Source organism: Lethenteron reissneri, chromosome 51, assembly GCF_015708825.2.
Source record: "Lethenteron reissneri isolate LAM-NWPU_2019-01 chromosome 51, ASM1570882v1, whole genome shotgun sequence".
In the NCBI taxonomy this organism is placed as follows: Eukaryota; Metazoa; Chordata; class Hyperoartia; order Petromyzontiformes; family Petromyzontidae; genus Lethenteron; species Lethenteron reissneri.
This window is the reverse complement of record NC_083829.1, coordinates 9,053,762-9,068,916: the sequence shown is the minus strand read 5'-3', so window position 1 is coordinate 9,068,916 and position 15,155 is coordinate 9,053,762. Positions and strand designations below refer to the sequence as shown.

Genomic DNA, 15,155 nt, shown 5'->3' with positions numbered 1-15,155 from the left:
TCCAGCGCCCCCTTCCCTCCACCAAAGCCACTGGATTATAGTCAATTATCTACTGTATATATAGAAAAGACAAAGATCCCCTGTATAGCCTTAACAGACTGTAGGGGCAAGTGCTGTTCGCGAGCACCTATGAAGGCCGGCACGGCACACGAGGAAATGAGTGGCCAGCACCACGCCCGGCTGCCTTTGTCTCCCTAGTGGCGATGTTTACACACCGCACCAGTGAGGTTGAGTCGACCTAGGGGAGGCCCACGACCGGTTCAGATAATCGTCACTGGTGTTGGCCATGAGCGGGAATCGAACCCAGATTGCTGGGTTCGAATCGCAGAGCGCTAACTACTCCACCTCCACTCTTTATAAACACACACACACACACGTATAAAAAATACGAGTTAAATTAGCAGCCACTGTGCTTATTTGCGAGTGGTGCGGTGGTCACGAGTCGTTTGGAGGAATGAGAGACGGTGACAACGCAACCGGCTTAAGAGGCAGGGCTCCGACGGACAGCGCTACTTAACGCGAGCCCCACAAGCCAACCGGGGTGTCACGCTCAGACGAGTGAGAGCTCGCGCTAATACGGAGCAAATGTCACTCCGATCCAGGTGTGCACTGGCTTACGGTTGCCGAATGAATACGTTGTGAGATGGCACTCATTACACACAAAGCGCTCGCCACAAATGAACCACAATAACTTGCCGATCCCGCCCAGGAGCATAAAAAATTAACCCGTAAAAACAAAGTTTTTCACTATAAATCCTTTATATGCGTGGCATCGGTTTTATTTTATTATTCATCTCTGTTTTTCTTGAGTAAGAGTTTCATTTTTATCACATTGGTATTTTAAATTAAATATAAGGAAAGTCGTATATAAGGATTATAAGGTTTTCAGTTTTTGTATGATTGTTTATATTGTACATTTGTGTTTTCTTGAATAATTTTCTGTGTTTAGGAAAAATATATGATTGTGTTAGTGAAATTTTTTTTCCCTAAAAAGTGGAAAACTTTGGAAAAAATTTTTCACGAAAATAAATTGTCACGCACAACGAGTCTGTGTGCAAAATGTCAGCTCGATTGGATCACGGGAAGTGGGTTAAAAAACGACCGAAAGATTTGCATGGTCGTAAGCGCGCATGCAAGCAAGCAAGTGAACTTAATATAAAGGATTTAAAAATAGCGGGCTTCGGTCGCTCGCAGTGGCTTTTGGCTGGTCGAACAAAGACGGTCACTGCGTCGCGCGCTTTCAGATACACTTCTACGGCCGTCTGGAACCCTCTTCCCTCCGATATTAGGAAGAAACTTGAGCTATGCACTTTTAAATGATCCTAAATTGAAAACTCATTGCTTTAAAACTGCTTTTTCTGTTTAGTTTGTTGTCCTTCCCCCGCACCTCAAATTAGTACGGCTGGCTACGTACGGTGCGAAAGAAGTTCAACATACGTACGCACGTGACAGCGGTATTTTCAATTTGTCATTCCCAACCCACGCCCTGCACCACACCCCCTCGCCCGCCCACCCGCACGCCCGCCCCTCCCCCAGTGAAGATGAGGATTGTTTTTACACATACAACAGCATTACTTGATACAGCTGTCGTGGCTGTGACGGTACCACCTGAAGACGGAAGCTTGTGTTGCCTCCGAAACGTCGTGATTTTTATTTTTTATTTTATTTTACTTTTTAATGTTTTTTACCTATGTGACTTTACCGAAAAAACCTAAGAATATGAATCCCTGCAGTCACGAAAGCTTCAAATCTAGAATATATAAAAGAGATGCTGACAATACTTTGGTACACTCGCCTACGCTGACAAGCGATTTGTAAAGGATAAGTGTGCAGGGTAAGCCAGTAGTCCGTTACGGAGCCTCCTACGCATCATACCGCATCGTGTAATGACGAGGAAATGCCACCGAGGTGACCGAACACAAATGCCTCGGGTGTTGTAGAAGTTGGCTTCTGATTATACACAGATTTTGGGCATTAATTTAACAAGTTTTTGCACCAGCTGGCCAGGATTGGGCAAAAGCTAGCTCACGTTTCACCCAGGAAACTGGAGAGCACAGACTAAGTGATTAGTAATCTAACATGAACACTAACAAATTACATATTTAAAAATCACAACTAAAGAGACGAACAACGAAAACAGACTATAAATAATAAATATTAATTATTAAACTTAAAGTAATGTTTAAACTTTAAATCTTATTTACGTGTCCTCAAACTATCCGGGAACATAGTTGGAGTGCCCCAACCAGATTATTGTTATTAATAGCATCATCATTATTATATTATTCGTATCATTCTTTAATTGAAAACACCGTGAGAGCCACCGACTGAACGTTGCGAGGGAAATATCTGCGATACAAAAGCAGTGACTTGAACACCAGGACAAGTGTATGTCCGCAAGTTTTCCAAGCTGCGGAAAGTCCAATTCATGAGGGGCGGTTTTTCTTGACGACGCTGCTGCCTCGGCAGTGGTGCGCAAAGCACGGCTAAGAAAAAAACAAAATTAAAATACGATCTCTGCACGGTCGTCAATAACGCTGCGGCCTTCAAAAGGAGGACGATATAATCGGTGACGCTGTGAGGCAACGGGTCTCCCTCCTTCGTAGCGTTTAAGTTTTCCTTTGAAGGCCAAACAGCATTTTTTTTTCGATGTAAAGCTTTCGTGACTGCAGGGATTCATCTTCTTGGTTCTTTCGGTAAAGTCACGTAGAAGGGAAATAATAAAAGAATAAAAATAAAACATAATAAAATACAGTGAGAATTGTATTTTATAAAAAAAAAAACCATAATAAAATACAGTGAGAATTGTATTTTATTATGTTTTATTTCTATTATTTTATTATTTCCCTTCTACGTGACTTTACCGAAAGAACCAAGAAGACCAAACAGCATTGTTGACGAATGCGTTGGGCATTTACATTTTTTTGTGGCCGTCAATATTTGGTCGTTTCTGTGTGGACGAGCAGGCGAGCGTACACACACCGCAGACACCGGCGCACGTCTCACGAATGCGTGCGCGCGTCAGTAATTGCTACATTGAAGCCCGCGTGGGAATGCCAAAGCGTTAATGGGTTGCCTCTGCAGCAGAAACCTACTCCCCAACAACGCCTTGCGTTACGGCGATCATTTACAAAACACACCAAAGCCTGGAACGCATACGCCCGTGGGATTTGCAACACCTGGCTGTGCGCTCACAGAAGCCGCCCCTCTTAACAAGGCTCGCGCAGCGCTCTGCAGCGGCATGCTCTCCGTGCGTGCCACGGTGCGCTAAATAACGACCTTGGTAACGTGCGCGTGTTTGCACAGGTATGTATGGCAACTGTCAGGGGGAATTCCAGTCAGAGGAGGCCAACGCTGCTCACAGCTGCCAGGGAGCGACGATGGGCACCGCGTCGCTCATCTCTCCGCTCGGCAGCCTTTTATTAGTTTAACACGAATGCTTTCGCGACCAATGTCATCCATAATAGTTTTTTTTTTAGTTAGAGCGCGTAAATATAAATGTGTCGTTAAACCGGCCACCACCCGACACAGCCAATTAGTAAGGTTTATCAAGTAAACAGAACATTCGAATTCGTTACTAGTACAGCACATCGGCGTGTTGTGGATTTGTGTTGTGGAATGTTGAGGATTTGCTCTCCAACAATCACCTGTCAAATAAACAAAACTGGACTCGAATGTAAAACACATGTCCGAGAACGGGTACCTAGAGCCATAAAGATGGGTCTGGATCCCAGTGATGAAATAACAGGTGCGGCTACATACATCCTCCGCCACGGTGGCGAGATGTTAACTCCCTCGCCCGGTACACAGGAGGTCGCTCCATCCCGAGCCCGACGCCTGCTGTATATTTGGAGTTTTCGGTGTCTCTCTCCCCGTGGTGGCATGAATTTTTCTCCGGGGTCCTCCCGGTTGTTCCTCCCTAATTCACGATCAAAATGCATTTCGAGTATTTGTCAGCTGGAACATTCCCACGCGATGATAAGCCACCCTCGTCGAGCTCTCATCTGTGACAGCCAAGTTCGCTTCTGAAAAACAGCAACGCAGGCTCAGTCAGGGCCTCACCCGGTAAAATAAGATGGGCAAGAGGATCGGCCTCTGCATTTCAAGCTCAAAAGAACGTGGGGGGGTGGGGGGGCTTTCCGATTGACCCAAGTGGTTTAGTCGCGTGCCGCTGTGTTGCGGACACGATCGGAGGTGCGGGCGTTTTCAATTGGCGGCATTTCTCAACGGTTTTGAGCGCGGTTGAACCTTTTGGCTTCACGGGTACCGGGGTCGTAGCAGCGTGGTCTTTGATGCACGTCACAAAAGCCACCGTTTGAAGAGGAGACGAGGAGGAGATTTTGTTTTGGAGAGACGGGTGTCAAAATATGGGCCCAAAAACGATGGGCTATAATGAAGTAGTAACAAAAAAAAGTGGATCACCTGAGACTGTTGAGGGCACACAAAGGCTGGTGGGAATTTCATGGTGGGCGTTCGGGTATGCAATTTGTCAGTTTCGGAAAGAATGGGTGCGGTATTTTTTTTTTACTTAAGAGAAGCGTGGTCACCACATCTACGCCTCGATATAAGGAACGAAACAGGTGGACTTCTCCACAAATCTGGCTGTCGCCTGATGAAGCCGGTTGTAATTACTGGCGAAACGTCGTACTCGGATTGTAAATGTTGTGGCTTGGCTCTCCAACACACCGGTTAGTGCTATACTAGTATACTACACTATACACTACACTATACACTACTGCTGTACTAGTATACTACACTATACACTACACTACTATACACTTGTGCTGTGCTAGTGACGATTTTGGCCACGTTCTGTTTACGTGACAAACCTTACTAGTTGGCTGTGTCGGGTGGTGACGGGTTTAACGACACATTTATATATTTACGCGATCTAACCCAAAAAATACTCTTATCATTATGGAAATTTTATTATGGAAAGATGAGATATCAAGGATTAGGGTGAGTTTGTTGTTGGGTGGTGGAGGAGGACACAAATTTTCAAATGCGCAATGGAGTGGATATATAAAGACAAAGATCCCCCCCCCCCCATAGCCTTAATCAACTTTTGGGGCAAGTTCGTTAAGCCAGCACCACACTCAGCCGCCTTTTTCTCCCGAGTGGCGATGGTTAGACACCGTACCCGGCACTCATTTGAGGCCGAGTCGACCTAGGAGAGGCCCAGAACCAGTTCGGAAAATCGTCACTGGTGTTGGCCGTGAGCAGGAATCGAACTCGGACGGCCAGGTTCGTAGCGCAGCGTGCTAACCGGTGAGCCACCGCTCCTCACTTGCACACAAACTAACTCACAGCCACAACTTGCTTGTGTGTGTCGTAATGATGTCGTGTTTGGCACTCTGTGTGACAGGAAAGGCGCCACGTGTTAAAGTGACTCGACTCCGGTTAGCACGGTTGCCTACGTATGGTGCGAACGAAGTTCAGCATACATACACTAAAGGTTCGTAGCGCAGCGCGCTAACCGCTGAGCCACCGCTCCCACACACCACACATACACGCACGCACGCACATTCTTTGAGCGTATACAGGAAAGAAGCGATAGCATCGATGTAATTGCATATTACACAGAGGCTTACGCGGTTGCATGTCAAAGCCGGGAAGTATTGGTACTCACCTGGAAAATCCAAACATCACATACACACAAAAAATAAGGTGGGGGGGGGGTGTGGGGGAGGAATTGCCCTGGGGTGACCTGATGCCTCTTCCCTGCCGGTGACGCTCCACGCTTGCCATGGTCGGGGAGTCGGGCGGCTCTCCTCCCCGTTACTTCTACGTTTGAGTTGTACTTTTTGAAAATAAATAAATCAAAAGCTCAATCACTTAACTTCCTCAAAAGGGATGTTCAAGCTCTTATGACTGTCGCCCCTGCCCCCCCACCACTCCCCCCAACTTGGCCCGCACGCTAAACTTTGCTTTGATGCGGCGAAGACTCAGCGGAGCGCCGGAGTGGGGGTTGTCGGTGTAGGGTACCGGGAGCCACCCCCCCCCCCCCCTCACGCTATGTACGAGCGCTCGGTGTTTACTCTCGTGGAGACAAAGCGAGCCACAACGTCGCGCTGCGTGTGTCCCCCCCCCCCCAACCTAGCGCACCGCGCTACGACCACCGGCAACCAGAGTTCGATTCTCGCTCACGGCCATTCACCGGTGATGAATATCTGAACCGGCCCTGGGCCTCCCCTACGTCGTCTCAGCCTCAAATTAGTACTTGGTGCGGCGTGTAAAACGTCGCCACTCTGGAGGCAAAGGTGGCTGGGCGTGGTGCCGCCCACCAACCCCGTGTACCGCGCCGGCCTTCATCGGTGCTCGCTCACAGCACTTGCCCCAACAGCCTGCTAAAGGCTATACTGGGGATCTTTGTCTTTGTGTGCCCACTCTAGCGATAAGCGCGCTGCGCTACGAACCCGGCGACCCGAGTTCGATTCCCGCTCACAACCGAGAACGATGGCGAACATCTGAACCAGTCCTAGGCCTCCCCTAGGTCGACTCGGCCTCAAACGAGCACCTGGTGCGGTGTGTAAACATCGACCGCTCGGGGGACAAAGGTGGCCGGGCGTGGCGCTGGCCACCCACCTCCTCCCGTGCCGTGGCCACCTTAATTAGGTGCGACACGCGAACAAGCACTTGCCCCCGACAGTCTGTTAAGGCTACACGGGGGACTTCTTTCTTTGCGATACTCGAGCGCCTTCCTCGCCGCCGCGCAGTCGAAGGTCCGACCGAAGCGGGAGAGAGCGTCGCCACGCTGGGGGGCGCCGCGTCCCAAGCGCCGCACCTCTACCATCACCCTGCCGCAGCGGCCTCGGATGACCCGCGGGCTTCCACTGCTGTCACATGCACCACGCCCCGAGCCTCGTCCTGTGGCGGCAGCGACGTCCGTCGCTCGTTGCAGGGGTCCGCGGCTCCAATTGGGCGGCGCGGCGGACGAGATGTTATCTACCTCGTCTGGTATGAAGGAGGTCGTGGGTTCAATCCTAACCCTGACCGTCTATAATATTTCGAATTTGCGTCTCTCTCGCTCCTTGTGGTCGCGTGGATTTTCTCCCCGGGTCCTCCGGTTTTTCCTTCCACATTTAGAAACGTGGCATTTAGAGTATTTGGCTGCTGTAAATGTCCACGTGATAAGCCGCTTCGTTGGGCTATCATCTGTGGTCAGGTCACTTCTGAAAAGGAGCTATACAGCTCAGTGGGCCTCACCTGGTCAAATAAAAACAGTTTATTCATAATCAACGTTTTTGGGTTTAGATCGCGTTATTTATAAATGTGTCGTAACCCTCCACCACCCGACACGGCCAATCAGTAAAAATGTGTCACGTTGACAAAGACTAATAGTTCACTGCTTTAGCCCACCGGTGTGTTGAAGCCACAACATTTACAATTTGAGTACGACGTTTCGCTGGTAATTGCAACCAGCATCATCGGGCAATTCGCCAGATTCAAATTGTAAATGTTGTGGCTTCAACACACCGGTGGGCTAAAGCAGTGAACTATTTGTCTTTGTCAACGTGACACATTTTTACTGATTGGCCGTGTCGGGTGCTGGAGGGTTACGACACATTTATAAATAACGCGATCTAAACCCAAAAACGTTGATTATGAATAACATTGGTCGCGAAAGCCTACGTGTTAAAAAAAAGTTTAGTTTGGAATCCAGCAGGCCGCGCTGTTTCATGCTGCGGGTGGATTAACCCTGAAAATACTGTGTGCCGTCAACTTCAATGTGGACATTAAAGAACCCGGGAAATAATTCGCAAGAGGAGGCTGCCGCTGTGCATCGGCACCACCTTCAAAATCCTACATTTAAATAAATAAAAGATTACCGCAACTTCATTGGGAGTAAATATAGCAATCATCATCCCCCCTACTGTGAAAACTTGGCAGGACCCTCCCTGAATAAGAGTCATGAGACTCAGCGAGGCATTGCTGGGTAAAGTGGAATGATAACAATAATAACACAAAAAGCAACGTGCTCATCCCACTGGCATAAACTTGGTAGCGACGTTTTGCAATCGCGTGAGTCATGAAAACCACCGATTGCTCCTGCGTGGCGGTGCCCATCAATCCGCCACAACACCCAGGATGTTATTGTTTGACTCAGACTAAGTGAAATCTTATCTCCATCCATGAGCCGCCGAATCTGGACATCTGAGAAAAATGTGCTTCATAGCTCGTCGGATTCCTCCGGTCTAAATAAATATTCTATTTGATTTTTTGGGTCGGGACACACAGCAGTGGTTTCATGCCAAAAAAATCTAGTCATGAACCCCCCCCCTCACAACACTGACAAGATTGTCACGTCTACAATGCATCTACGTAGAACTTCTTTCGCGCCGTACGTAGTCAACCGTGCTAATCGGAGGTGCGGGGGAAAGACAATAAACTATGGGTCTCGTGTGAGTTTATAGCAGAGGTCGCAACCGGGTACCCGATACCCATACCCTACCCGATACCCGGCTACCCATACCCGGCCAGGTACGGGTATGGGTACCCGTTTGCGACCCTGGTGCGGCCGGGTACGGGTACGGGTAGGACATGAGTCACTGGTGAGTAGCCGTTTGTCACTCATTTCGGGTAGGGTACGGGAAGGGAACGGGTACCCGTACCCAGCCGGGTACGGGTACCCATTTGCGACCCTGGTGCGGCCAGGTACGGGTGCGGGTAAGGAATCAAAACCCGTTTGCGACCTCTGGTTTATAGGTCTCCGGACGAGTAGTCTATGTACGTATGTTGAACTTCTTTCGCACTGCACGTAGCCAACCGTGCTAATCGGAAGTGTGGGGGGAAACACACCAAAACTAAACACAAGAAGTGGTTAGAAAGAAATGCGTTTTCAATATAGATGATTTACAAGTGCATAGCTCCAGTGGCTTCTTAATATCAGAAGAACGTTCCAGACGGCCGCAAAAGTACATTTGAAAGCGCGCGATGGGGTGACCACCGCCTTTGTTCGACGGGCAGCCAAAACGGCCCACTGATATTATTTATAGGTGTAAACGATTCCACTGAACCGAATGGCAACTCAACAAATTATGATTCACCGTTACATAATGACACTCAGCCTTGAGTTATGAATAGGTAAGCTCAAAACTGGAGTATGAAGCCGCGTTGAAGCTGCGCACAACCTTCGTGCCTTACGAGCAACGGCGCAAGAACGGGAAAGAAACACCACTTGTCGCGACCAATATTTTTCACAATCAAGGTTTTTGATTCAGATCACGTAAGTATAAATGTGTCGTAACCCTCCCAACCACCCGACAGCATCGTCGGGCAAATCGCCTGATGATGCTGGATGTAATTACCAGCGAAACGTCGTACTACTCAAATTGTAAAAGTTGTGGATTTACTCTCCAACACACCGGTGGGCTGAAGTAGTAAACTACACACTACACTATATACTACACTATACACTACACTATACACTACACTATACACTACGCTCTACACTACACTATGCTCTACACTACGCTCTACACTACCCTATACACTACCCTATACACTACACTATACACTATGCTCTACATTACACTAGACACTACGCTCTACACTACACTATACACTACACTATACACTACACTATACACTACGCTCTACACTACACTATGCTCTACACTACGCTCTACACTACCCTATACACTACCCTATACACTACACTATACACTATGCTCTACATTACACTAGACACTACACTACACACTACACTACACACTACACTACACACTACACTATACACTACGCTCTACACTACGCTCTACACTACACTATACACTACGCTCTACACTACGCTCTACACTACACTATACACTACACTATACACTACGCTCTACACTACACTATACACTACCCTAGTAAACTAATTTGGCGCGTTTTGTTTACGTGACAAACCTCACTGGCCGTGTCGGGTGGTGGAGGGTTACGACACATTTATACTTACGCAATATAAACCAAAAAACCTTCATTATGAACGTTTACGAATGCTTAATCCGTTTAACACGTAGGCTTTCGCGACCAGTATCATCCATAATAGAGGTTTTTTTGGGTAAGATCGCGTAAATATATGAATGTGTCGTTAAAACCCACCACCGCCGGACACAGCCAACTAGTAAGGGTTGTCACGTAAACGTTGACGCGATCTAACCCCAAAACACACTCGATTATGGATGCTTCATCCGTTTACAAAGTAGCTAATCGGGCTTACGAAAGTCCGAAGCGTATATATATCAAAGAAAGCGCCGCATTGCCAACAACCTCCGCCCCCCCCCCCACCCCCGGGTACTGCAATGGACCACCACCGCCCCCTTGTGGGCGCATTGCGACGCACAGCCTCACAGCACGTGGGAGCACGTTCATAATGCGGGGAATCCTCGACTTGCGCGCACTCGACTTACGAACTTTCTCGAGATACGAACAAACGTGTCCGCATGTCCAGTCGCCCGTTCGGACTGAGAATCGTAAGTTCAACCGCCGCGCAATAGATGGCGGTGGTGGCATCTACATGTGCAGAACGTGAAGAACCAGTGGCATCTACATCTGCAGAACATGAAGAACCCAGTGTCATCTACATGTGCAGAACGTGAAGAACCAGTGGCATCTACATCTGCAGAACATGAAGAACCCAGTGTCATCTACATCTGCAGAACGTGAAGAACCAGTGGCATCTACATCTGTAGAACACGAAAAACCAGTGGCATCTACATCTGCAGAACACAAAGAACCAGTGGCATCTACATCTGCAGAACATGAAGAACCAGTGGCATCTACATCTAGAGGAGATGATACAACCTGGAGAAAGCAAAGCGCGTGAGGGAACAACGCTTGATCCCCATGCGGATGGAAACAGACGGCGGTTTTTCCCTCCCTCCACATTTAGCAGCACGCGTTCAAATCATTTGGCTGCTTCTACAAATTGCACTATCACGTGTGGCCAGATTGCCTCTGATAACGAGCTAGGTAGCTAAGGTGTTTTCTTTGACATCGACAAGATCTGTAAGTCCCCGGCGATCCGCAGACCAAGGGAATGAACCGTGGATTAGAGGGGAGACGGATGAGAGGCGTTTCACTGCAATATGGAATAGCGTGTGTGTGCTTTCTCAGCAGCAACAGCAGCAGAACAGGAAGCAACAATGTGCTGATAAGTTTACGAAGCGCTCAGTGTGTTTAGAATGTCGTCAAATATCTCACGAGCTGTGAGAGGGTAATAAAAAAAACTGACAGCATGCTGCATTCATCCAGCAGTGGATCGATCGTTGTACTTAAGCAAGAGCAGTCAATCTCCCTACGATCATTGCCACGTCCACTTCTGGCAGGAGAGAGCTTAACTCGACGAAGCAAAGACGCCGCACACGTTTGCTTTACTGGAGAGGTTTTACCACTCTAGCCCCAAGGTAAAGGCTTCAGACCCAGCGCCACTTTACTAACAATCAGCGTGCATTCCACCGACACTTGCCGAAGATGACGCGAAACCGAAGCCCGCTATTTTAAAATCCTTTATATTAAGTTCACTTGCTTGCTTGCTTAGGACCGTGCAAATCTTTCGGTCGTTTTTTAACCCACTTCCCGTGATCCAATCGAGCTGACATTTTCCACACAGACTCGTTGTGCGTGACAATTAATGTTCGTGAAATTTTTTTCCCAAAATTTTACACTTTTTAGGACAAAAATATTATATTTAATTACCAATTGCTTAATGCTGCCATACAATCATATGACCCATAGGTGGCAGCCATCTCAAGCCAGAGAACGAAAGGACTCTAGCCGCCACGCATATAAAGGATTTATAGTGAAAAACTTTGTTTTTACGGGTTATACTTGTTCTCTTCGAGAGAGAGGACGCTGCCTCAGTGGAGTAACAGGAGAGCATCACCGTCAGTCTCGGTCGAGAGCAAGCCGGTTCCAACTCCATCGCCCGGACGCGGCAATCCAAGCAAATGGAGGGGGCATTATCCACCGGGCAGCATAAATGGGTAACATTAATGCTGCCCGGTGGTCAATCAGCAGATCGTGTGTGGTGGGGCAAAGTGTGGGTACGGCCACCGTTTCCTCGACGTCCGGGCCAGCGTGTAAGAAAAGGCTTATCGGTTTTGTTCCTGAGAGTAAACTAAACGACAAACTATTGTTTTATTTGACCAGGTAAGGCCCACTGAGCTATACAGCTCTTTTGCAGAAGCGACCTGGCCACAAATTACAGCTCAACGTAGAGGCTTATCATCACGTGGAGCGGCGAAATATTCTGAACGCATGTTGATTTTAAACATGTAGGGAAAAACCGGAGTACCCGGAGAAAAATCCATGCGACCACGGGAAGAGCGGGACACGCAAATTCCAAATATACAGCAGCAGGCGTCAGGGTCTGGATCGAACCCACGACCACCTGCATACCAGGCGTAGTTGTTAAAATCTCGCAACCGTGGCACCCCACGTACATGCATGACCTTACCTTATCAGTGTGTACACGCTCGATCAATAACCTACCTGCTCCAATTGGTGTTTTCCGGTCCAGTTTTAGTGGCAGCTGTCTTTGTTCCACCGACCGATCTATGGCAAGTGGAACAAGACAAAGAGACTCAATGAGGCCATTCAGAGATGATGCTCTACGCGCGATAGTTGAATACCTGCAAAGTGGGCAAAGCAACCACTCCCGGTTGTCTCGCCCGAGTCTTGACCTCTCATCGCACTCCCAAGAATTGACCGCATCTCTGCCAATATTCCTCAAGTGCCCTGCATACTCGTTCTCTGCAAACGTTGACGTCTTTTTGTCTTTGTTAGGTTGCTGTCGCCGCTCTGCTCACGGATCTGCTGTTTAAAGTAGCCTGGCAACTGGCTAAAACGGGAACTACCTGTGTTTCAAGCCAAATAAAACTCAAACTTTGGCGTGCACGCAGCAACTCGGCACCCACGTGAACCCACGTGTGCCCACACGTGCGACCACTTGCGTCCACCAGTGCCCACACCTGTGCCCACCTTATGCCCACACCTGTGCCCACACCTGTGCCCACCTTGTGCCCACACCTGTGCCCACCTGTGCGGACCTTGTGCCCACACCTGTGCCCACACCTGTGCCCACACATGTGCCCACCTTGTGCCCACCTGTGCCCACTTGCACAAACGCGGGCACGGTGCGGGTGGAGAGCGTGCACGTGGCTTACTCGTTATTGAGCTCCAGCGCCTGGTGAGCGGCTTTAATCCGGGCCTGGGGGTTCCTCTCGCGCCACGCCTTCTGCATGGCTGCAGCACACGGGGGGGGGGGGGGGGGGGGGAAGAGGACGGAGGGGGGGGGGCACGGTGTGTCTGCATTAGCAAGGCCCGGTGTAATCAGGGCAAGCCTATATCTTAATCGCCGCGTGCAACACGCTCGTCTATATACGATGGCGGCAACGCGCATCTACAGAATGCAACAAGAAGCTCGTGACGCAAACGCAAACACGATAAGTCTTAGCCCACAATGCATAATGCCAACCCCCCAAATTTAAGCAAATAAATACATTTTGGTTGCGTGCGCACCCCGAATTTATGCCAGAGTGCCGTACCTTTTGATTAGCACGGTTTAGCGAGGTATGGTGTGCGAAAGACGTTCAATATACATACATAATCATCTCAACGCCCAAATCAACGCAGTTGAGGATATCCACCCGCCACCCAATGCCAATCGCAAGGAGCGGGTCAAGTCTACCCATGTGATTCCAACTCAAGCTTGTTCCAGAGTGATCAAAATTGCTTTCTGGATCAGGTCATGTAATGACGTAGCCACATATTTTATTGTCGTGCGAAAATTCAAAGCGGCCAAATACTCGAAATGCGTGACGTCGATTCTAAATGTGGAGGGAAAAAACCGCGGGGGGGGGGGGGGAACCGGAGAAAAATCGACACCTCCACAGGGAGAACATGCAAACTCAAAATATACAGGCGTCAGGGTCGGGATCGAACCCACAACCTCCTGTGCTGTTTGCTGACAATACTGAACTATGTCCAAGCAGTCCACCGAGCACCCATCTCCAAAGCAAAGCCACGTTTGGGCACTTAGTCCTAGGTACGTGTAAAAAAAAAACATCTCACAGCAGAATGTAGCGTGACACGCTTCAACGCACTGTAATAACAAACAAAAAGAACATTACAATGTATGCTCAAGTTTATTTTCCTTTCATCGCATGGGACCTTCAAAGTCAGCAGCCCATGATGCCTTAACGATGCGCTCAAAATCGTTCCAACACGTGGGCCGAGTGCCCTCTCAAGTACCACGAATATGTTCGTAAAGAGTTGTTATTGTTATAAGCCTGCGATTGACGTGGAATAAAATTCCGATTCTTTAGCCAGCACCCATTCGACCACAGAGAAACAAAATCACTACCAGGACAAACAGCGGCAGCCACTAAGCGGCGGCGACATCACCATAGAGCTTGTGCCAGGCTAGGTGCACACTGAGGCCATGTGAAAGTGTTGGAAGGCCTCGCTGGCAGGAGGACACGGCACAGACGCAAGTGCTATGGCTCGACTGACCGAGATGGACTGGCAGATGCACCACCTGTACTCCCCCCCACTGTGCCAAGTCGCTGCGTTTTAGCCGCCCGGCGCTCCGCGCTCGCTGTTGTTAGCGTCGCTGCCGGTATCACGCACTCCATATGCGCCAGTGGCCACACACAGCTGCCTTTCCAAATAAGACAATCACCTCGGGCATCCGCGGCGAGAGAAATAGTCCTCGCCAAACGTGTTCGAACGGTGGCCATGCAGCCGACTGAACAGCTTAGCCTCAAGTCAATGACAGAAGTGATTACAGCTTCGGCGAGTCACAGACGCCACCGCCCGACATGGAGTTGTGCATTTACAAAACTCGGGCAACGGCAAAACCAGAGCCTCATAAAAGGAACGAGCCAAGAGAAAAGAGACGAATATCGCACGGACAAGGCAAGACCGATCAAAGAGGAGGCCATCTGCAAAGAGACCGCCCCTTGCAAGACAAATGAGTGCAAACCGGGTAGCTGCTGAAGACATCGTTGTGAAATAAAAACTCCGGGGAGGAGCTCCATCGCCCAAACCAAAAAAAACCTCTTCTTGGTTCTTTCGGTAAAGTCACGTAGAAGGGAAGTAATAAAATAATAAAAAAACATAATAAAATAATTCTCACGACGTTTTGGCCACAACGCAAGCGGCCGTCC

General features: G+C 48.9%; 1 protein-coding gene across 5 annotated transcripts in view; it reads right to left on the bottom strand.

The window, feature by feature from the left end:
* ST7 (suppression of tumorigenicity 7) overlaps positions 1-15,155 on the bottom strand; it is a 96,208-nt gene that overhangs the window by 38,814 nt on the left and 42,239 nt on the right. For all 5 annotated transcript variants that reach the window (XM_061572866.1, XM_061572868.1, XM_061572867.1 and 2 more), the window contains 2 exons: positions 13,152-13,230; positions 12,478-12,540 (listed from right to left, as the gene is read on the bottom strand). In XM_061572866.1, the coding sequence (XP_061428850.1) occupies positions 12,478-12,540; positions 13,152-13,230 (142 nt within the window). The remainder of the gene's footprint in view (positions 1-12,477; positions 12,541-13,151; positions 13,231-15,155) is intronic.